Source organism: Haplochromis burtoni, unplaced genomic scaffold (genome assembly GCF_018398535.1).
Source record: "Haplochromis burtoni strain Fernald_Lab_line unplaced genomic scaffold, NCSU_Asbu1 Contig_295, whole genome shotgun sequence".
Taxonomy (NCBI): Eukaryota; Metazoa; Chordata; class Actinopteri; order Cichliformes; family Cichlidae; genus Haplochromis; species Haplochromis burtoni.
This window is the reverse complement of record NW_024582656.1, coordinates 520,219-543,135: the sequence shown is the minus strand read 5'-3', so window position 1 is coordinate 543,135 and position 22,917 is coordinate 520,219. Positions and strand designations below refer to the sequence as shown.

The 22,917-nt window shown below is 46.3% G+C and overlaps 1 protein-coding gene across 2 annotated transcripts in view; it reads left to right on the top strand.

The window, feature by feature from the left end:
* Window positions 1–19,939, top strand: part of nek11 (NIMA-related kinase 11) — a 63,902-nt gene extending 43,963 nt beyond the window's left edge. The window contains exons 13-15 of one of the 2 annotated variants that reach the window (XM_005941038.3): window positions 5,100–5,218; window positions 11,417–11,477; window positions 18,654–19,939. In XM_005941038.3, coding sequence (XP_005941100.1) covers window positions 5,100–5,218; window positions 11,417–11,477; window positions 18,654–18,712 — 239 coding nt within the window. In that variant the 3' untranslated portion in view covers window positions 18,713–19,939. Of the gene's footprint in view, window positions 1–5,099; window positions 5,219–11,416; window positions 12,110–18,653 lie in introns of those variants that run through there. The other variant, XM_042227993.1, reaches the window with a different exon arrangement.
* The last annotated feature ends 2,978 nt before the right edge of the window (window positions 19,940–22,917 follow it).

Genomic DNA, 22,917 nt, shown 5'->3' with positions numbered 1-22,917 from the left:
TTTCCGGAGCTCGTTTTCTCGGTTGCCACGGTGATGCATCTCCTCTGAAGAGTCTGGACGACGAAGGCGCTGCAGACGTGAAACGTGCTTCCTGTGGAGTTGCAGCAGCTTCAGACTTGTTTCTGTAACAAACATCAGAAACTTTCGGTTCTTTTCATGGTTCTGCAGGTTTTTCTGAGAGGTCCCGAAGTACGGACCAGATTCAGACTGTGAATTATAGAGTTTGGGGATGTCTGTTCTACCATTAAATAATATATATTTATGTTGATAAGGTCAAAAAATGTCTTTTCTTGGAGGCTTCTTCAGTAGAAACCTCAGGCTGAGACTTAAAGCAGGTTCTCTTTTCTCCACATCAAACTCAGAACTCGGAGCTTGTGTGAAACTTCAGCTTCACGCTGGACGGCTAAATTACGCAGGCTGTGTCTGTTCAAGTGTTTCTAACAGGCTTGGAGAACATTTCCTCAGCTTGCAGTTATGATCTGTCTTCAGGTTCATATTGCTCCCGTGTTCTGTCACTGACGTTTCCTAAATAAACCCAGCAGCCAGCGAGCTCGAACTAATAAAATTTGCAGCTGATGTGAAGCAAAAGCTCTCCAGAGGGGTCTGCGTTTCAGCAGCTTAATCATACGTTTATCTAAAAATCCTTCGGAGGTAATAAGGAAGGCCAGCAGCCAGAAAATTTCATTAAAGTTAATGTCATTTGTAAAAAATCAGCTCAGGCGAGACAAAGAAAGTCTGATATTTCTTTGTTATCGTGCTTTCATCATCGGTCCCTCCTGGATTTTTCACTTTTTATGAGCACAGTTCAGAGCTGAGGGCAGCTGTGGGAGGATGCTGAGGTTATATCGGAGTTATTCAGGTTTTTGCACAAGAGAAGGAAGCAGAGACGTGGATGACAGTGAAAGTCTCAGCGCCTTAAAAAGACTCAACATCAGTATCATCCAGTAACCTGCCGACATCTTTGGAAGCAGTTCAAACTAGTTTACATGGAGAAGATAAAAGAGAATAAACAGCTTCAGCTCAACAGCGTCCTCCCTACGGCCGTGTTGGAAAACACTTTGACTGAACATCAGCAAACAGCTGAGGAGCACTTCCTGTTTCTCTGGGAAACACCTGAAACCTCCGTGAAGTCCCCGAGCGCGAGTGTGATCCAGCAGGACCGATTATGAGAGGAAGCCGTTGGAGTTTGATCAGTTTGGTGAGAAGCTCGCAGCTGGAGACGTGAGCCTGCAGGGAGCTCACAAATAAAGAAACAGAGCTCTTTATGTACAAAGCAGAAATCTGTTATATGAGCGGAAGCAGCTGCGTTGGTTTTTCATGCTTCCTGGGAGCGATTTTCCACACGGAGAGTTTTCAGGGATGAAGTGGCCCCGCGGCGTTTCACAGACACTTAGATTCACATCAAGAAAACAGACTTCATTTAATGTTTTCATAGTTCTGAACAGAAACTAGGTGGCTCTGCTCTCCTCCAGCTCTCAGCTTTTCAGCTTGTATTCGATTGGACGGTGAACGCGTGACGTTCGGGATCAGATCACATCTTACACTTCAGGCGTCCTTCAGCAGCACAGACGCTGAGTGATGAGGAACCGCCGACAGGACGTTTGGCTCGATGCTGAGTTCATAAAGGTTCGACTCAGGGAGTCGTAATGAAACCTGAGATTTTCTCTCCTCCGGATGCTCAGAGACAAAAACAGAAAGTTAGTTTGTGGAGCGAGCTGCATTTGAATAAAGCACCAAATCCACACTGTTTTACTTTTAAGCTTAAATTTCAAAACTTTCCTTTTTTTTTCCATTTTAAATCTGATTTTTATTTGTTTTTGTTTTTAATGTCTCTGTAAATACTTTGAATCACCTTGCTGTTGAATTGTGCTGTATAAATAAACTTGCCTTGCCTGGGAATGATCTCGCTGGAGGAGCTGGAGCTGCTGTGAAACAGGGTGTTAGTCGGCTTTAAAAGAAGACCAGTGTTTGCGTTTCACAGCTGCCATCGCAGAACTTGGTCACTGCTCTGAAACAGCGAGGAGGAAGTGGAAAGACCCCCGCTGGTCACATCCTTAAAGTGACTCATCATTAGTTTTTGATTTATTTGCAGGCTCTGGTTCAACACGTTAAACTGCGAGTGTCTCCACAGAGAGCCATTTCTAAGTAATGAACTTTGAAAGCTTCATTTTGCTGCCAGCCTTTCATCATAACACACGTCACCTTTTCCAAACCGGCATCGTCTTATTTTAGTTTTCCAGCTTCACGCTCCTCAAACCGTTTTCTCATTAGGGTCCGAGAGCTCCGACACGACCCACGACAGGCGGCAGCTCCTCGGAGAGTCACAGCCGCTGTGGTCTCAGCAGCAGAGCCGACACCTGAGCCTCGCGTCACATGGTGCTGGAGCTCAGCCAATCAGTTTCTAGACTGCTTGATATCACAGAGGAGCCGCTGGTAAAATATCTCCTGAGTCAAGAATGAGTGAACAATTTGATCCATCAGTTTAATGTTAACTGAGTAAAAGACTCGGAGCTGATCTCATGTTATGGTTTATTCGAATGAAATCCAGTCTCGTTTGTCCGTCACTGGGATGCTGGTTCTGTTTACATGTGTCACGTTCTTACCGAGCTCCATGTTTCTGACAGAAGCATCAGCATTCAGCTCAGTTTTAGCTCACTGGGATTACAGAGAGAACGTGAGCCACACAGGACCACTGAGACCTCCAGCAGAACCAGGATCAGGGAGGAGCAGCCTCCTACCCGACTGCTCGGTGGTTCAGGGGAGAGAAAAGAGAAAAGAAGGAGCATCGAGAGACCGGGACGAAATATAAACCACAGGAGAGAAAATGGGAGTTGATAAAGTGAAGTAGATGCATTTAAACGCACGAGGAGGAGAGTGATGGAGAGGAAGTGCTCAGTGGATCGTTAGAGGTGTCCTTCAGCCTGAGACACAGGACAGACACCCGCTAGTTGATGCCGCTGCCTCCCATGTCTTCATCAGGAACACGAGGAGCTCTGACTCCAGCACACGTCTACCTCAGGGCGTCCTCTCAGTAGGACACACCTGAAACAGGATCCGGATCAGATGCCTGAACCACCTGAGCTGGACTCATGTGATGACGAGGAGTTGTGTTTGAGCGACTGAGGTTGGAGGACAGTGACTGAAAGCTCGTTCTGTCATTCACTCTCAGAATCATGTAACACTGTCCAGAGCTCGTGGTGAGGAAAGTCAGGAAGGTACACTGACCGGTTAATCCAATCAGGCAGCACTAATCACAGGCCAGTGCGTCATGTTACGGCTGCAGCAGGCAGCATCAGGACCAAAACCAAAGGCTGAACTGAAAAAGGCTTCATGTGCTGTGACAGAACCCGGGAACATTACAGTGAAGAAAAACAAAACCGAAACAGAGTTTTCAGGAAACGCAGAGGAAAGCCAGAGCAATCAGGGTGTGTGATTATTAACGACGCGACAACAAACAGGGCTCAAATACACAAGAGAGCAACGAGGGAACAGGAAACACGGCGGGCACACAACGAGACGGGGAGGAAGCAAAACCAAAGACACTCACATGGAACTATCAAAATAAAACAGGAAACCAGAGGCCGACACTGAAACGCAGGCTGACAGAACACGAGGAGCAGAGACAAGAGTAACAACTGTGACACGGAGCCACGACTGAGTGTGGGACATGAAACAAACATGAAGACAAAGAAATCACTGAAGAACTTAGAGAGCCAGAAAATACACGAGACTACATGATGGGAAAAGCACCAAATCGTCAGCACCGTCAGGGTCGAGGAAAAGATGAACGTGTTTGTGGTCTGACGTTTGGCTCCGTCTTCATCTCAACAGACCAGTGCAGCATCCTCATCCTCGCTGTAGACAGCGATCCGTTGGACAGCCTCTCGCTCACCCTCCCCTCACCTGAGATACTTACTCTAAACTTCCTGACAAGGGAGCAACAACCAAAAGTTAATTACGACCGTCCAGTTTTGGAACGCCTTTTCTATTCCAGCTCACGTGTTGTGACTGTGCTGCAGGCACTGCAGGAACTGATCGTAAAATCACTGCCTTAAATCTGGTCAAGGAACTTGCAGATACGCTGTAACAGGGTTTTTCCAGGTGCTGAACACTCCAGTTTTGTAAATAACTTGTTAATCTGAACAGTCGGGTGATTTGGGAGCTCAGAACATTTTATTTTTATTGAAATCGCAGTAGAGGCGGCGGCCTGTCTTTGACCTCTCCCTGACTTTTCTCTGCATCTTTTAGTTCAAACTTTTATTTCATGGTAGATTCCCCTCACGTACGCTCCCAGAGCTCCGCCCTCTCCCTAATCCCTGTCGTGTGATTGGCTGATAGTGGCGGAAGAGGCTCTGTCAGACCTCAGAGACACTATGAATTAAACATCCTCCATCTTTACAATTCTCCGAGCTCGTTAGCAGGAATAATTACCCAGACGCAGCGCCTGGTAAAGCAGACAAATGAAATCCATCAAGACTAAAGAGGTTAGGAAGCATTCTGTCCATCAACTCCTCCCTCTCGCTTCACTTTATGAGCACATTTAGTCCTCGGCTGTGTGCGTTTTAAATAGAAGTGCGCACACGGGCCGGCATGGTGTCACTGCAGATAAAGAATGCGATTACATGTGAAGCTTAAAGTAAAACACTGAACATTTCTACCCAATAATAGGGAGGAGTTTCCACATCCTGGTTTCTGTGATCTGCAAGCAGCTTTACAACCCCCTTCAGCCCCAGCTCCTCTGCTTCATGCTGTTTCTGGCTCAATGAGTCACGATGGCGGCTCTGTGAACATTATAAGCGCCACAGCCAGACTGGGCGTGGTCATGGATCTTTAAGCCTTTGATCACCAGGATGCTGCGAACAAAAGTCTCTTCATGGTCATCTTGCATGTCTTTGTTTTGTCTTATTGAATTCATTTTGAGTGTCTTTGGTCATATTCTGTCTGCTTATTCTCATTTTCCGCTGTCTGTCAGCTGTCTTGTTGTCTTTGCTCTCATCTGTTTGCAGTCGTGCCGCACGTCTTTGTGGTTGCTTGACTTTCGTCTTCTCCTGTGTTGGTTGTTGAAGTTGCTTTGAAGTTGTTGCTGTACGTGTGTGCAGATATCCCTGAGGATCCCCGGGCTGCAGAAGTTTATTACAACCAGGACAGGTTCGACTCGTGCTCAGAGGACGACGAGCCAGCGGCACCTGCAGAGACTCTGTACCTGTCTGACCCACAGGTGAGCTGCTTTTAACGTGCTTTCATGGCTGAACATAAAATCTGCACGAAGAGACGAACACAGAGGAACGTGTGAGAGTCTCGCTCTGTTTCCACTCTGCTTATCTTCTTTATCCAGTGTTCAGGAGGCATGATGGGATTTTGTTTAGCTCCTTAATCAGTGTTAGCATTAGCCTGGATTAGCATGACACACACAGAGAGGATGGTGTAGGTGGAGGAGCTTTGACTGCAGCTCTCAGGCGTCTCTGCTGGCTGGCTTTCATTGTGACGAGAGTTTTTGTGCGGCTTAAATGAAATGATCATAATACAATTGTCACGCGTCCAGAGAAGCCGCCTAAAACCTCTAATTAGAGACACACTCGCAGCGAAGGAGTCCTGACCCGCCGCTAACGAAGATGCACATTGTTAGCAGCTCAGTTACTCTGAGAGAAAAAGTGCATTTTTAACGCCAGAGCTGGAAGTTCTCAGCACAATCAGAAATGTGAGAGAATAATCCGAAAATTAAAGACGCTGAAGGTGATTTAGGGAGGAGTCTGAGGGATTAAGACTCAAAGAGAATATGATGGAAACAAAAACAGCTCATGTGCTCAGTTTGTTCCTGTCAAAGGAGAAATGTCCACTCACCGATGGATCATTACAACCGCCGTGTACCAGGGCTCGGTGCGGCCTCTGAAACAGGCGTTTGGCGTCTGCTGGTGGAGTCGTTCCTGCTTCTTGTTGTGTCTCTTTAGCCTTTGTGGATCTTTTTGTTTCTCTTTGTGTAGTTTCATAGTTTTGCAGCATTTTGTTGTTTCGGTGCCTCTGCAGCTCCTCTGCACTATATATTTTTATTCTTATTTTTTAAGTGTGATCTTTGTTAAATCTAAATCTTTGGATAAATGATTTTTAGCCTTTGGATGGATTTTTAAGGTTTGATTATGATACAAATATGATTTACTGTAATTCAGTTCGATTCAGTTTTATTTATATAGCATCAAATCCCAACATCAGACGCAAACAGCGACAGTGGGAAGGAAAAACTCCCTATTAGCAGGAAGAAAGCTCGGGCAGATGGGGGAGGGGCGGCTGTCTGGGAGTGAGGAGTGTTTTCAGAGTTTAAAAAATGACCTCTGTCATCTTGAGGCTGGACCTTCTCCCTGTTTATGTGCTCATTATTCCCACCGTCCAGCAGTGGTGGGAATAACGTTCCCACAAAGAGATAAAGGTTTGTTTTTTAAGGGAGAATGAACGAATGAACGAATGAATGCAAAACGCCGACACTGTACATGAAGTTAATAGTTCAGTAATAGCTTATTGCAGGACTGTATGCAGTAATAATTTAGGGAGGACCTGAAATCACAACCTGAGCCGCTGCACTAACAATGTCAGTTCAGCTTCAGGTGTATAAAAGCAGATGTGCTATTTTCTGTCACTGTAGTCTGTAAGCTGCATGCAGGTTTGGTCTGACTGAGCCTGCAGAGATCGGTCGCAGCATGTAGGACATGCAGGACATGTAGGACATGCAGGACGTGCAGGACATGCAGGGGAAGAGGAAACGTCCCACAAATGTTCCCTCTACAGGGATCCCTTTCACTGACACGAGCCCACAGCTACAGGGTGAGTCAGATCCCATTTTTCGGTAGACAGCAGCTCTGCATCCCGGGACGATTACCACCAATTTATAACCAAACGGCCGAGTCCAATTCACTTCCATTAGAGGCAGAGAGAGCCAGCGGTGAAGGCCAGCAGCCAATTTGTGGTTGAGCTTCAGAGAAAGTGGAAGGCTGGGAGAGATTAAACCTATTTGTCACTGCTGATAGTGATGACAGAAAACAGAGAGGAGAAGAAGAGGAGAAATGGAGCGAAGCTGCGGATTGTGGAGCCGGATAATTAGCGGAGCCGAGACACAGAGAGGCCACGAGACGAAGCTCTGAGACTCTGATCGCTGCGTTTCTGTGGAGAGGACGCGATGCTGGGTCACGTCTCTGGAGATCTCGTCTGATAGCTGATAGATTTACCGTGGCGCCCAAATCAGAACTGCACTATTACAAATACCAGAGCGCTGTTGAATGAATCAGGCTTTAGACGCATGTCAAACCGCTCTGTCAATGAGTGAAAGACCTGCCGAATAAAAAAGTTTAAATACTTACAGGATATTACAGGTACCAGTCCAGATTCTTCCGTTTTCCTAACAACAGCTTAATTGATTTAAGACTAATGCTCATACATTCATCCTCTGACCAGATGTGTTCAGCTGCAGCTTGTCTGTCGTGCTCCTGTGTAGATGGGAACACAGTAGTTTCTTCATTTTCTAACAGATTTTATCTGTTTTGATTTTATATACTGTTTTGTTTGTTTGCTTGTTTTAATCAATTTTAAATCATGCTTTTTATTTGTTTTTGTTTCTAATGTCTCTGTAAAGCACTTTGAATCACCTTGTTGTTGAATTGTGCTATACAAATAAACTTGCCTTGCCTTTAACTTAATTTACACTAAAAACAGAGAAAATGTGAATGACACCCGAGTGCAGTGACTGGGAACGCTGTTGATTCAAATTAATACAAAGAGAAGACGTCAGGTGTTGGAGCTGAGGAAACGTACGTGCTTCAGAAAGTTATTAGATTATAACTTTATTATAGCTTTCTGACATGTGTGATGTTCGGTTTTATTAATCAAGCGGACACAAAACCAAGTTCAAAGCATATTCTCCTGCTTATTATGTCTTTTGTGGTTTGGTGAAATAATCAAACCTTCCCTGAGAAAGAAGCTAGCGTATGCTGCTGCTGTAGAGATCACTGCAGAGGCTTCACAGATGTGGAGCTATCCCATAATTATGTCAGTGTTAAGTAACATCTATGAGTCTGAAGCTACAGCTTCATTCTGCTTTAATGAGCCTTTCTAACTTCAATTCAATTTTATTTATATAGCGCCAAATCACAACAACAGTCGCCTCAAGCACTTTATATTGTACAGTAGATCCTACAATAATACATACAGAGAAAAACCCAACAATCATATGACCCCCTATGAGCAGCACTTTGGCGACAGTGGGAAGGAAAAACTCCCTTTTAACAGGAAGAAACCTCCGGCAGAACCAGGCTCAGGGAGGGGCGGGGCCATCTGCTGTGATTGGTTGGGGTGAGAGAAGGAAGACAGGATAAAGACATGCTGTGGAAGAGAGACAGAGGTTAATAACAGATATGATTCAGTGCAGAGAGGTCTGTTAACACATAGTGAGTGAAGAAGAAGCACTCCACGTCACAGAGTCGTCTCTTGCAGGAACCCAGAACGTTAAAGTCCATATTTTTATTTTCTTCCATAAAGATCGGCCCACCGGTCATTTCTGTGAGCAGGTGATTGTGTCATCGCACTTGGACGGGGTGAGACTCGTCACCCTGATGAAACCTAGTAAGTAGTCAATACGTTTCTTTGCGTGAGTCATCGTTTAAACGAATCCGTCTTTATCTCACACCGAGGCTGTCGTAGCTTAAAATTTTTAAGTGAGCGGCTGCATCAAGATAAATATTAAAAAAGCTGTAGTGCAGGTTTGCGTCTCCATCAGGCTCAGACTATTTCATGGAAATTCATTCCTCAGTGGTCGATCCTGTCGTGCAGCCGAACAGAAATGAAGCCCATAAATGTTCCTGAATGATGAAGAGTAACAGCTCCATCGCTTCTCAGTTATTACTGCCTGGAGAGCCGATAACACTGAAGAAGAGGACAGGGCTGAGTTATTGCCACAGATAATGGAAAATAATATTCATTATTAGTGGAGCAGCAGTTGACTGATGCAGAGAAATGCTGTCAGTGCAAGTGGGTGCAAAGTGAAACGCCTTCCTCCTGAGCGGTCGGGGAGGGGCCACGCCACAAAGTGAACCCGATTCAAACAACCAATCAGATCCTGAACTGAAACTACATCCATCCACCTGTTTTCCCTCTTTACAGAGTGAAGATGATCCAGTAACATGTTATTATATATATATACATATTAACTCGAGGTTTCCTGTGGGACTTTCTCACATCACTGTGGAGAGTTTTGACCCACTCTTCTTTACAGCGTTGCTTCAGCTCACTGAGGTTTGCAGGATTATTCATGCACAGCTCTGTGAAGGTCCCACCACAGCATCCCACACTGTGACTGCACCACTGCAGCAGCTCCATTCTTTCCTTTTCCAGCCGTTCTGCTGCAGATCTGCTGCTGTGCTCGGGTCATCGTGGTGACCCAGTTGAGTCCACGCTTCAGCAGACAGACGGCCTCACGTCTGACACTAGAATACAGAGGAGTTCATGGTGCCCAAATCCTCGCCCCTCCACCACCGTGCTGTTGGTTTGAAGTGTTTGTGCACCATGGCCGAACAGCTCCGCTTTGCTCTCGTATGCTCAGATGCAACGTTGAAACCTAAACTGTCATGTTCAGTTTACAGAGCAGAGGTTTTCTCCTTGTACCTCCCAAACAAGCTGCAGTCATTCAGTAATTTTCTACACGATGACTCGTCTCTCAGCTGTAGACACCAAAGTGCAGAGAGGTTTGTCACAAATGCAGCAGACGAGTCTTTTCAGCCTTTTCTGAAGCAGAGCATCTTTCATCAGCCGCACACTTGGACTCTCTCCTCGTTGTGCTGCTTTGATGATCAGCCTGACGTGGTCTCAGTTTTCCTTTGTTCTCCTCTCTCACGGTTCTTTTTGACTGTTGCTGTACTTCCTGTTTCCGAGGACTCCACGCTGCCAGTTTATTCCCGTCTCTCAAGTCTCTCACTGCACTTTGGTCCCTATTTTATGTCCATGTGACTCTGCCTGTGTGAGGTGATTTTATCTGCACTGAAGCACAAAGCAAATCAAAGTTGCTGAGACCAAAAGCAGGTCCAGCCGAGGCAGCAGAGCTATAACAGTTAGCTTAATAGAAAATGGAAAAACCTTCTAATTGTCCTTTAAATGCGCAGCGATGCGACACTGCGTGAAGTCTGTTTTAAATTCCAGCTGCACGATTAACTCTGGAGCAGCGATCTGAACGAGGGTGTGTCTGCAGTTTAAATGTTGGAGTCCGTTTTTATTGGCTCGTGAATGAAAGTGGATCAGCCTCCCACAGACGCCCCCTCTCTGCTCCCTCGCTCTGTTTGTTTTGCAGGAATAACGAATGAAATAAGTCGGAATCATTCACATGATGCATCGGCTGTGTAACAACACGCAGATGATTATTACGTTTTGTGCAGAACAATCTCGGTTTCCCGATTCGGCAGCTGAGCACGGTGACGGGGGACGTGGATGTCGCCGAGCTTTTCTTTCAATAGCACACTTCAGCTGTTTAAGGTCTATGTGTCTATTGTGACCAAAGCTATTAAAGCTAAATCGCCTTTTGGAAAGCTGCGGGGACCACGCGACACAAAACCAGCTTTTTCTTTTAGCTTTTGTTCCCACGACAGAGAGTGCAACGATAACCCCGGCACACCACAGACATACAGCAGAAGAGTCCATTTAAATGTGCATTATGGTCTTTTTTATGTATTACAAACAGACTTTTTCAGTGTGTCAGCAGAACTTTACAAAAGTTCTTCCTCAACTTTTGGTCGGAAAGCCTGTGGTCTGATGTGTCACGGCCGAGTGGGCCGGTGTTTGTGGAGCCCGAATGCAGACACGGGAGAGAATAATTGTGGCTCAAGAGTTGGGCGTTCACCTTGTAATCTGAAGGTTGCCGGTTCGAGCCTCGGCTTGGACAGTCTCGGTCGTTGTGTTCTTGGGCAAGACACTTCACCCGTTGCCTACTGGTGGTGGTCAGAGGGCCCGGTGGCGCCAGTGTCCGGCAGCCTCGCCTCTGTCAGTGCGCCCCAGGGTGGCTGTGGCTACAATGTAGCTGCCATCACCAGTGTGTGAATGTGTGGATGACTGGATGTGTAAAGCGCTTTGGGGTCCTCAGGGACGAGTAAAGCGCTATATAAATACAGACCATTTAAACAAAAAGTTTAATTATGGCTGATGGAAAAACAAAGCAACAGTAACGTGGTTTCACAGCAGCAGCACCATCGCCTCACCTTAATCCAGGACTCCCTTTGTGTGGACATGTTCACACATGCAGGTCAGCTTCTCTGGTGATTGTAAACTGGCCACAGGTACGAATGTGACTGGTTGTCTGTCTCTGTAATAATAATAATTATGTGATTTTGTTTGTAATTATAGAAAGAATTGATCATTCTGATCAGACTAAAAGATCCATCATCTTCCTCAGGTCAGTGAGCTTGAGGCCATGATGAAGCACATGCAGGAGGTTCTGGATGAGGAGCTGAGTGGTGAGTCCGAGCACCAAAAACACTCCATGCACAGACACAGAGCTGGGCGGGTGGTCCGTCCGACACGTGACACGGCTGTGCAGTAAGGGGACAGCAGACACAAACGCTCATTTAACTCAGCTACACTAAAGCAGGTACGGCTGCAGGCATCATGATCATCGGCAGGTCATCAGGAGTCTTCAACACAGCTGATCTACTTCAGGCTTGGTCGGCGTGTCTGAAGAAATGAAGCGTTTCAGCTCATTCGTATAAACGCTTCTCGTCTCTGGCACATGCTCAGTTTGTGCGTTTGCTGTGCTGTGAAACCGAGTTTCTATTGCACACATAAGATAGCCGTGCACACGTGCACACAGTCTGCGTGCGCTTTCCATCACGAGTCCTCCTCCCCCCGCGTCCGCAGCCTCCCTCCCTCCCCCCTCGTTCCTGTTGGCCTGGTTCAGTCACCGTCTCGCCTCGGCTGTGAAACCTGTTCGTCTCGCTCCGCTGACCTCAGAAAAAATCAAAGCCTCCACAGTTCGCCTGCAGATGAAACCTCGCTCCGTCTTTTCTGCTGCCTGATGAAACGCTGTCACGAAACAGGGACACAGCCTGCAGCTTCCCCACGCTTACTGTACAAAACCAGCACAAATCCACCCAAACTGTCAGACATAATGAGTACGGCTGAATGTGCTGTGAAATGCACCAGGTAACCGTTTTCTGCTGTATCTCATTAAGCAAGAAAAACCTATTTAAAAAATCAAGACAAATTCTGAGTGGATCCAACATCAGCTGTGGATGATCTGCTTTTGATTTCCAGCTAATAAATGAGTGATTATTTTTACTCGAACCATAGACACAGGAAGCCCAGTCAGGACAGAAACAGCCAGTCTGAGCATGTTTACGTGTAGTCTATATCTTTTCTTATTCAGAGACAGCAAAGAGGAACCAGAGTGATGCTTTGAGCAGTGTGAGAGGCAGCCAGCGCCTCCGGACGCTTAATTAGGCAATTATTTTAAACCATGTGTCAAAAGCAAAGAGGAGGCGGCCAACGGACTAAAATTTGAACACCATTCATCATTATCTGTAAATAGGAAAACTTAAGTCGCTGCTTCATTGCGGCTTCATCAGAGGCTCGTCTTCGTTTCCTCTCCAGGTTCTGTCTGTTTCAGTGCTGCTGGGTCTCTGAGAGTCGAAATGAGTCTCACAGGTCTGGAGACTCATTTATAATAATTATAATTTATCATTCTTAGCTTGTTTGATCTGCTGCTCACCACACACACGCACACATTTTGGACTTTTAACTGCAGTTTCAGAAGTTTTACAGCTTTTCCTACTGAACAGTCATACGACACAAAGTAATGAAGCAGTAACCCAGAGGGAGGGAGAACATCTGGTTCATCTGTAAATACAGACACGTGTGGAATCCACAGAAACACCAGAATCCTGCATGAAAGCGTGGATCGTTCACCCGACAGAGAGCGGAGTGTCACTGGTCCGGCTGGTCCACAGTCTCATTCTTTCACACACCACCCACAGCATGCAGCTATAGGTGGGGGTGGACTGTACAGCAAAAACTTCACTCCTCCCCTTTGCAGTAACTCCTCCCTCGCCCGGAGCGGGCCCTTCACCCGGTCTCAGACTCTGGGCGCCGTCCCGTCACAGTGAGCTGGAGGGCATCACTCAAAGCCAGCAGAGACGCATCATCAGCATAAAACAAACAGATGAACAGACCGCTGCTTTCCTCTTCACACGTTCACATTCATGCACCTTCCTCTATGCCTGCGTGCATTCACACACTCACTCCGATGGATGTGTTATTCCAACTCGGGGTCCGGTATCTTACAGTCAGGCATCAAAGCACTGACCTTACAGTTAGTAGATCTGTGGCTCTGCGTCCTGAGCTGAAGGTTGCTCTTCCATGGATTCAGGAGGTGTGATGTGAACCTGATCTCAGTGACGCTGGGCTGTTTCAGGGGGTCTGCAGTGCCGTCGACATGTGCTCTGTGGGACAGGGCGTTCAGCCGCGCCCCCTCAGGGCGTCATGCAGATGTGTGCAGCTGTGTGTTTCCTGCACCACATGGCTGCTCACAGCACAAACAAGTTCTGACAGACTTCAGTGGGTCACAGGGCATCATCCAGCAGGCTGCGGACACTTCCTGATGTCAGTCATTGCAGCAGCAGGAAACAAATGTTGGTATCAAGCAGCAGCAGATGGACTCAAACAAACGTGAAAGCAGAAGAAAATATTCAGTTTTCTGCAGGTGAGTCTGAAGTGAGTTTATCAACGTTCACAAAGTGAATAAAGTCAAGAAAAATGAAATTCTGACGCTTTTTAAACAGGAGTCTGTCACTTAGATGCAAATGAAACTCGGTTTAAATGTTGTGACGTCTGAATTCGACGCACTGATATTTAAACTGCTGTTGTGTTCGTTTTATTATCAAATGCAGACACGAAGCACAAAGGTACAGACAGAAATGATCGTCTCTTCTTTCTTTATAACATCCAGTAAACATGAATAACATAGATGGCACGAATACCCCCAATAATTTGAAGGTGACTATGTTACAGAAGGATGGATTAACTGTCACAGTGAATTGGGTTAAAGGACTCAGGTGCGAGACTCCTTGCAGAGTGACAGTGAATTTATTCACAGTGAAAAAATAAGGCAACAGTTTGAGTCTGTAATCCAAAAAGGGCAGTGCAGTGACACGGTGGCTTCTCCCCGTGGTGACAGTGCAGTGACTTGTGCCCGCTCCTCCTCCGATCCCTGGATCCTGGAGGCAGATGAGAAAAACACACGCATGGTGACGAAAACGTTCTCTCCTTCACAAACAGGTATGCTAATCGCGACTACACTACCCGGTTTAGCTCGACGTTCCAGCGTTGGTTGTGACTCGACTGCACCGTTAAATAGGTCTGCTTCGGATTAGTAGCAGCCGGCGAAGCGATTACGCACAGGTGCAACGATTCCAGCTCGGGATCCTCCCCCCGGGTCAGCTGCCGTTCCGTGCCACGGCTTCCAGAAGTACATGTTCCAGCATACAAACACACATGCACAGGATGGAGAGGAGAACACCACAAAGTACACACTAACACAACAAAAATTGGCAAGGCGACCGGTGAGGACCGTCTAGCCGTGACATTAACCCATACATCAAAACAAATAATGAGGACCAACAATAAAGGGCTTATTCCTGTGAATTCATATTGACATTAATCAACATTAATTAACTCTAATTAATATCGATATTAATGACATTTGCTCCTCAGTCAAAGTAAATCGATAATGCTGGAGTATCTTAAATGAAGTACTCTTACGAGGTGGAACAGGCACTGCTGGCAGCAGCAGGAGCGTTTGTGCACGGGCTTATGATGGACTACAAAGAGATTTCTTGTGCTGGAAGCTACGGTAAGTATTTAAGTAATGGTTTCCAGTGAGTAACAAATCTATCAGATGAGCCTCTGAGGGAGAATTTATCTTCTCCAGTTTTAGGAGTCCTAGGATGTCGTGTAACCAGACTTTAATGCTGGCTGACATGATTTCCACGACAACAAAATTCTTTTTCGGGCAATAAGAGAAGCAAAGGCAATAAAGTTATTTTGGATACGAAGCAGAAGTAATCCAGAGGGAAATACACAGAAACAGGAAACAGGAGGGGAACGCAGCCGAAACTAATCGGACATGACGAGACGGTAGGGAGAGCAACACTGTAAAGACTAACACAGGACATGGCAAAGTAGAACAGGAAATACACCAACATGGAGACAAGGACGACTACATGTAACACAAGGGAGGCACAAGAATCAGAATCAGAAGAATCAGAAAGGGGTTTATTGCCAAATGTTGAGCAGGTTTACAACATTAGGAAATTGCTGCGGTGCTTCAGTGCAAACATACTGTCATAGATTGCGATTAAATGGACATGAAAAAATAAAAGGAATAAGAATTAAAAGTGCTACGTAGAAAGATATGTGCATGAGATATACATGAGATATACATGAGATATATACATGAGATAAGAATTAAGAGTGCTGCGTAGAAAGATATATACATGAGTGCAGGTGGTGATCGGTGCCAAACATGAAATGATGCAGTGACACAGCGTAGGGTCATGTGTTAGTGGTGGGAACAGTCATGTGGTTATTGTTCATGTGTCCAACAGCAGAGGGGAAGAAACTGTTCTTATGGCGAGAGGTTCTGGTGCGAATGGACCGGAGCCTCCTGCCTGAGGGGAGCAGGTCAAACAGACTGTGTCCAGGGTGAGAAGGGTCAGCTGAGATCCGAGCTGCACGCCGCAATGTCCTGGAGGTGTACAGGTCCTGCAGAGATGGGAGTCTGCAGCCAATCACCTTCTCAGCAGAGCGCACAACACGCTGCAGTCTCTGTTTGTCCCTGATAGTGGCTCCAGCGTACCACACGGTGATGGAGGAGGTGAGGATGGACTCGATGATTGCAGTGTAGAACTGCATCATCGTCCGTGTTGGCAGGTTGAATTTCTTCAGCTGCCTCAGGAAGTACATCCTCTGCTGGGCTTTCTTGATGACGGAGGTGATGGTGGTACCCAGGAACAGTAAAGGAGCAGAAATACAAACTAAACCATGAAAAACCATAAAATAACAGAATGATCAGAATCAAAGCACAAAAACACTCCAGACCCAGTGAGCTTAAACTCTATACGGACAAACGTTTTGGGCCACAGCTCATTATCTTTGAATTCAGGTGTTTTCAGCCCCGTGGCAACACCTACTGAAGCCACACTACCTGAGGTCACACCTCCCGAGGCCACACCTCCGAGGTCACACCCCCTGTGAGGTCACACCCCCTGTGAGGCCACACCTCCGAGGCCACACCTCCGAGGCCACACCTCTGAGGCCACACCTCTGAGGCCACACCTCCTGAGGCCACACCTCTGAGGTCACACCCCCTGTGAGGCCACACCTCCTGAGGCCACACCTCCTGGGGCCACACCTCCTGGGGCCACACCTCCTGAGGCCACACCTCCTGTGTCCATGCAGTCGGCCCTTAAATAAAGAAAAAAGAACAGGTCATTGTGAAGACTCTGAACTCTCCTATGTTCCTGCAGCAGGTTGCTGTAAGCACTCGTATTCCAAAGTGAAGCGAAGAACCAGAACTAAGGATCAGAACACACAGACTTTTTTAATAACTGAGCAAATGTAAAATTAATATATTCTAATGACTCTGATTTGTCTGTGAAGCAGGAGACAACAAACACAGGCAAACACCGAGTGCTTCATCACTGTTTGCTGTTCCTTTGGTGTTTCCATTAAAACTGTGGCTTCAGCATTAGTTGTACAAAGAGTTCAGCGTGTTTCCCCGTCCTGCCTGTCAGGTCCCTGCTTAACCAGACTAATTATTCCCTTTAGGGAAGCAAAGTAACAGAATGCAGCATCAGCAGAGATAAACAGCCATTAAATCCCCGGATATTTAGCATCCAGTGAACGGACGAAAGGCCCGGAGCAGCCCAGAGCCCATTATCCTGATTTACTGTCCAGTCATTAGCTGTTGAACAGCAGCTCAGAGTCTATCTGTGCTGGCCGGAAAACAAAAGCAGCAGCAGGTTTGCTTTTGTTTAACACGTCCGATTCAGCGTGAAGGGAAAGGAGGAGACTCCCAACATCGATAACAGATACAGAAAGAAAGGTGAAGCTGAAAGCCAGACATTAAAAGGATCTGATGGATACTCTGCAAAGTGCTTAAATAAAAATAATAGCTGAAAGCAGTGCACGTGATATTTGTTAAACGGAGCCCCTGAAGGCAAATCGTTTCTGATTATGAAATGTGAAGGAGATGCGAAAGCAGGAAGGAAGTGAAAGAAATCCAGAGATGTGAACAATAAAAGGGTTCAAATATCAGCTGGTGTAGCGCGGACCGGTCCGGACATGACGCCCGGCGGCTTTCGGTTTAATGATCTCTGTGAGGGCGTCAGCTCGTCAGCATTCAGAGCTCGTTACAGCTCAGACTTCCTGGCAATCAAGAGCCTCGTTAAGACGCTGAGCTCGTTAATCTTCAAAGAGACTTGAAATGACTACCTGTGACTGAGACGTCGCACCTTTGCTTTTATGAAAGTTTTCAGCCTGGTCATTTTCTGTGTGTGAGGCAGTATAGACACGTGTGTCTAGATTCTGGCAGCAGCAGATATCCTGCCATTATAATCCCATTAGATCACCTCCACACTCTGCTGTGCTTCTGTTGATGGAGCCTGAGCTGCTCCTGCAGACGGAGAGGCAGGAAGTGAGGAAGGACGCCAGGATCCCATCACAGTAATCTGCTGTCAGTCACTGGATCCAGCAGGAGCAGCATGAAAGGGTCACTGCGCTGCTTTTAATAGCACCAGGTGGAGGTAATAGGAATGCTTCAGACTGGATTAAAAGCACCGACCAGGGTTCATTAAAAATGCTCACGTATAGAAACGTTTCAAATTAAAGGAAAAACCCACCATGAAGAAACTTAGTAGGTGTTTGGCTTCCAGGCGACATGCAGGGCGGGGTCTGCAGGTACCTGTCGTCAGGACTTGTCACATCACTTGATGGAGGAACCAGCCAATGGCGTGCCCCGCAGCCTTACACCCTGCTCACGCTGGCCCTCCGTTCCTGAGTTAAAGACTGACGCACCGTCACAAAGCGCTGCAGACTCTAAGCCGCAGTGAGGGATTGGTCAGGTTATTGTCATGACTACCACAGGTGAACACCCCTCACAGCCACTGGTGAAGCGTACCGGGGGGGTGTAGTTATAGAGTTACATCAGGTAACCAGGACACGTTTAAATTTGTGATACTGATATTGTGAAGTACGGGATGAAGAACAGGTAACTGTAGTGTTCAGTGTTAATGTTGATTTAGTCTCTTCGTCGTCTGTAAGCTGCAACATTATTCTAGTAAAATCACAAGATTACAGTTCAGTGACTAGTTGATCCACGTGGTTTACTAACGGTTTTGGTTTATTGACGTAAACAAAGAAAATTGCTGAAACATTTCATCACAGCTTTTGTCCTGTTCCAATCGTGTTTCGTGATCGTCTTGTTTTCTTCAGTTGGAACTATGATGGAAATGTTGGAGGCGAGTCTTCGGTCAAAAGAAGCTCCAGATCCTGAAACCGTACGAGTCGAGGTCCAGATTGACTGAAAGTCTTTAGGCGTGTCTTACTTTCCTCTTTTGTGTTGTTTGTCTTTAAACCAGGAGACCCAGCAGGGCCAGAGGCCCCTCGGAGCCCCGCCCATCAACCGCAGCCAGTCTGAGAACTCCAGCAGCAGAGACAGCGAGTCCTCCACCTCCTGTTAGTTTGAGGATCTGATCCACAACCTTTTGTACTGGAGGACAATAATGAAGCACAGATGCTACCAACTTCCTTTGAGCAAGGCAGCAGACTTGTTCCTGTTTTAGCTGAACTGATTTAGGAATATTTAGGATTTCTTAGTTTTTTTCTGGTTTGTCTCCATGAAAATAGTTTTTCACATTTTTACATGAAGCAGTCGATGTGCACGTCAGACGCTGGGATAAAGTAAAGATGCAAAGTTTAGACTCGGGCACTGCAGGTCCAAGGTTCAAGTCCTGCGGGTGTGGATTTATTCTACAACAGAGGTGGGGGACTGCAGGCCTCGAGGGTCTCCTGCAGGTTTGAGATCTCACCCTGGGTCAACACACCTGGATCACATGATTAGTTCATCACCAGGCCTCTGGAGAACTTCAACACATGTTGAGGAGGTCATTTAGCCTTTAAATCAGCTGTGCTGGATCAAGGACACATCTCTGCTCTAAAACGTAGTCTTTCCTTCTGATTGTCCAATCAGGAAAAAGACGCCATTGACCCTCGAGTCAGCCGCTCGACTCGACCTTTGAGTCGGTGTGGACTGTTGTTCTGTTGTAAACCAGAGCAAGAAGCTCTTTTATAATACCAGCTGAGATTATGGTTGATATATATTTTAGGGGAAAACAGATATTAGTTGTCATGGATGCGGGTGGTGGTGTTTCCTTTAAAACATATTCGCTGCTGCAGATTCATGAAATAATAAATGTGACTCGTGAGGACAATTCTGCTGCTTGATGAACGTGCAACAATAATCACTAGAAAAATAAATGATGGTGTGTCATCTTCACCAATGTAAAGTGAATTTAATGTCCCGTCTTTAATCTGTCTTACTGTCTGCGTGTTTCCAGCGTTACTGAGAGGGGGCATCGAGATAATTGGTTCTGCATTTCATTACTTCCTCATTAAAGGCTCATAAAAACACAAAAGCAGAAACGATCTGCTCCCTCAGGCAGCTCAGCTCTTAACCTGCAGATCTTCTTTGAGCAGGAAACTGGCTTCAGTAAAATAATGTATATTCATGGTTTTATTATAGCATTAGAATTAAAATGAACTCATCAGAGGCTCGTTCAGCTAAATCAACCTGCTGCCTTTCAGCATCTGCTTAGTTCCTCTCTTCAGTCTCCTACAGGCCAACGTAACTTTGGCTCCAGCTGTCTGCACACTTTTCCTCTGCTGAGTTTCTTTTTTCAAATTTTATCTATTAAAAAACTGTTTTGGGTTATCAGCTGAGATTTAAGCTCCATCTCTCCACAAGCGCCTGTGAAAGTTTAATTTAGAATAATCCAATTATCGCAGACGAAACATCGTCCCCGAAGCTGCAAGCGTCGCCGCGTGGATCAGAGCGCGATACGAAGCAGATCTGCTTTTGTTCGTGCAGATTGTAAGAAACTCCCAGTTAAACAAAAACAACCGAACATTTAAGATGGCAAGAAACATTTGAAAAAGGTAAAAGAAAGAGCGAGGGCGTGTTCACAGTGGAAACTTAGTGTGAGGATGAGGAGGATTCCTTCCTTTCAAACAGTTAAAAGCAGAGTTTAACGTGCAGGCTGTGCAGCTGCTGTGCAGAGAGCACAAACACCTCCCTGCAGCATGACGAGCTCTGGTACGGACTTCATCCTGTGTTTTCTCTCATTTGTTGCACAGCAGGAAAAGTTCAGCACAGAGAAAACAAGCTGAAGTGAACTCTTGCTCATCAGCTCACTGCTTTGTCTGCTCTCTGCTGTAATCCTGGAGGAGGGCACTGCTCCCTGCAGCTTGTTATCACCATACTTCACACGTTAAGCCTCATTCTTGCAGGATTTGTAGATCTGTGAAGGGGTCGATTTTTATCTAATCCACAGTGCATGTGAGTCATTTTTCAGCCCCTCCCCAGCAGCAGCGATAAACTGCTGCTTTTCCCTGAACTCGCTGCTCCTCCTCCTCTAAATTCAAATCCTGTCTGGAGACTCCACGTCGTATTTGAAATTGTTTTTTCCGTCTCCTGTAGTTTATCAGCTCAAAGTGAAATTTGGCTTGGGAGTAACATACCTGTCAGGAGCAGGTGAGACCAAACACGGAGCTAGCGGAGCAGCTGCAGGCCTGCAGCTCAAAATACGAACAGCTGCATATGAAATGACAGATGTTGGGTTTAAAAAAAGGAAAGACAGCAAACAAAAATAATAAATATCATTATTCTGTTTGCTTCCATTCAACTTATCTGACTAAACACGATCATGGCTCCACCCCTCTGCATGAAACCACGCCTCTCTGCTCTGATTGGATCCAGCTGGTAGGTGGATGGTTGATGGTCACATAGGTGGGGTTAATGAAATGAAAAATCCCACTTGGATTGAGTTGTCTTGTCACCATGGCAACAACGTCTTTCTCCACAAACACACAACAGCTGCTCTGCGTGGGAATTAAAGGCTGTCGGCTTCCTCGGAGCTCCTCGTAAAACAAGGAGGAAGAGGAGGTGTTTAGAAGAAGAACAGAGCTCTGTGATTACTCCTTCTGCCCTCGAGGTCCCTCGAGCCAGAGCTCAGGGTCTGAAACATTTCTCTGCAGAGGACATCAAGTTACATTACTCCGAAAAATTTGTAGGTACTGATGGATCAGCTCTACTTCCTGTTCCCTGGATATTAAATTGAATTGATTATTTTTAATGAATTATTATTTTACCAGAAGCTCCAGCGGTCTTTTCCAGTCATTCCTCCCTTTGTAACAACTCTAATTCAGTCAAGGTGCTCGAGAACATTAATTTAAGTTCTGGATGTGACCACCGACAGGCAGCTACAGCTGCTATCTTTCTGTTTAGCTTCAGCTAAGCTAATTAACCTGGCAGCGGACCTGTCGCAGGGTAACACAGAGGAACACACAGACACGGTCAATCTGTGGTTACAGCCAAAAACGACGAGGCTTCAAAATGTGAAGCCCAACACCAGCATCACGGTGGGTTTGTCCCAGTATGATTCAGACTGACACAGTATGAAGAGTTGCTTCTTCTCATCAGCCCTGACTTCACAACCACCTTCAGGTGCAGTGACTAAAACCGACAGCTTGGATATGTTTGAAAGTGCATCAGTGTGATAGCGTCATGATTGCGTCGCTGCAAACAGCAGGTGTGTGCGGTGCTCCTGGTGTGCCAGCTTCAGCACGAGTGGTCCAAACAAGTCGTTTCTCCATCACTCTGTGTATAGTCAGGTATGTGATGCCTCCTCGGCTCTGTTAGAGGAAGGCAGGTCAGGGTAGGCAGCGTGATGCTCTGGATGAAAAGACCGTGGACACTTCATGGCAGAGGTATTCCCTCGTTCAGCAGGACAACGCTCCCTCCCCCCAGCGTTCAGGAATACTGTGAGAAACATGACAAAGACCTCAGGGTGGTGCCTCCAGATTTCCTAGATCTCAATTCACTGAGCATTGCTGGAATTTTCTGGAAGCTCCACTGCACAGACTCCAGGACACAGACACAATATTAGGCACACAGGTTTGTGTTTTGGTCTATCAAATCAGTCCTGCTTTAGGATTTGGAGCCTCTGTCAGCTGGAGACAAGGTTTTTGGAAGCGCTACTGGATGCTGCAGGAAAACAGTCTCTGTGATGGAGCGCATATGTCAACATATAATTAAGATTTGAATCCACCTTTACATGTTTCCACATTAAGAGGGAACAGAAAGTGTTGGTTTGGCTGAAAATGTCCCCCATCACCCTGGAGCCATGACGATAAGTCGATATCTGATGGGTTCCTGTTCAGCAGCTCTCTGATTTCTGGAGCTTTGGTGTGGACGTGCATCAGAGATAATCATCTCCTCAGGAGGTGGAAGCCACACTGAATATAAATACTTAATTCCTGCCCTGATTTGACTGAGTTATGATTGAGAAATACAAAGATGTCTAACTAATTCACCTCGTGCTGCATTTCTACCCCCCCTTCAGCCTGGTGCTGCCCTCCTGTGGAGACATTTATCTCGCTAAATATTCTTCTCATTTCACCCGAGGTAAAGAAGCTTGGATTGATGAGGTAAATTACAGACGAGCTGGGTGACATGTTACTTTCCGCCTCCCCCTGCAGCTTTAATCCTGTATGAACAGGACTTCCTCTTCCCGTAACGTCCAGCGTGACGTTGGCCGTCAGTTTGTGCCCTGAAGCTTCAGCTCA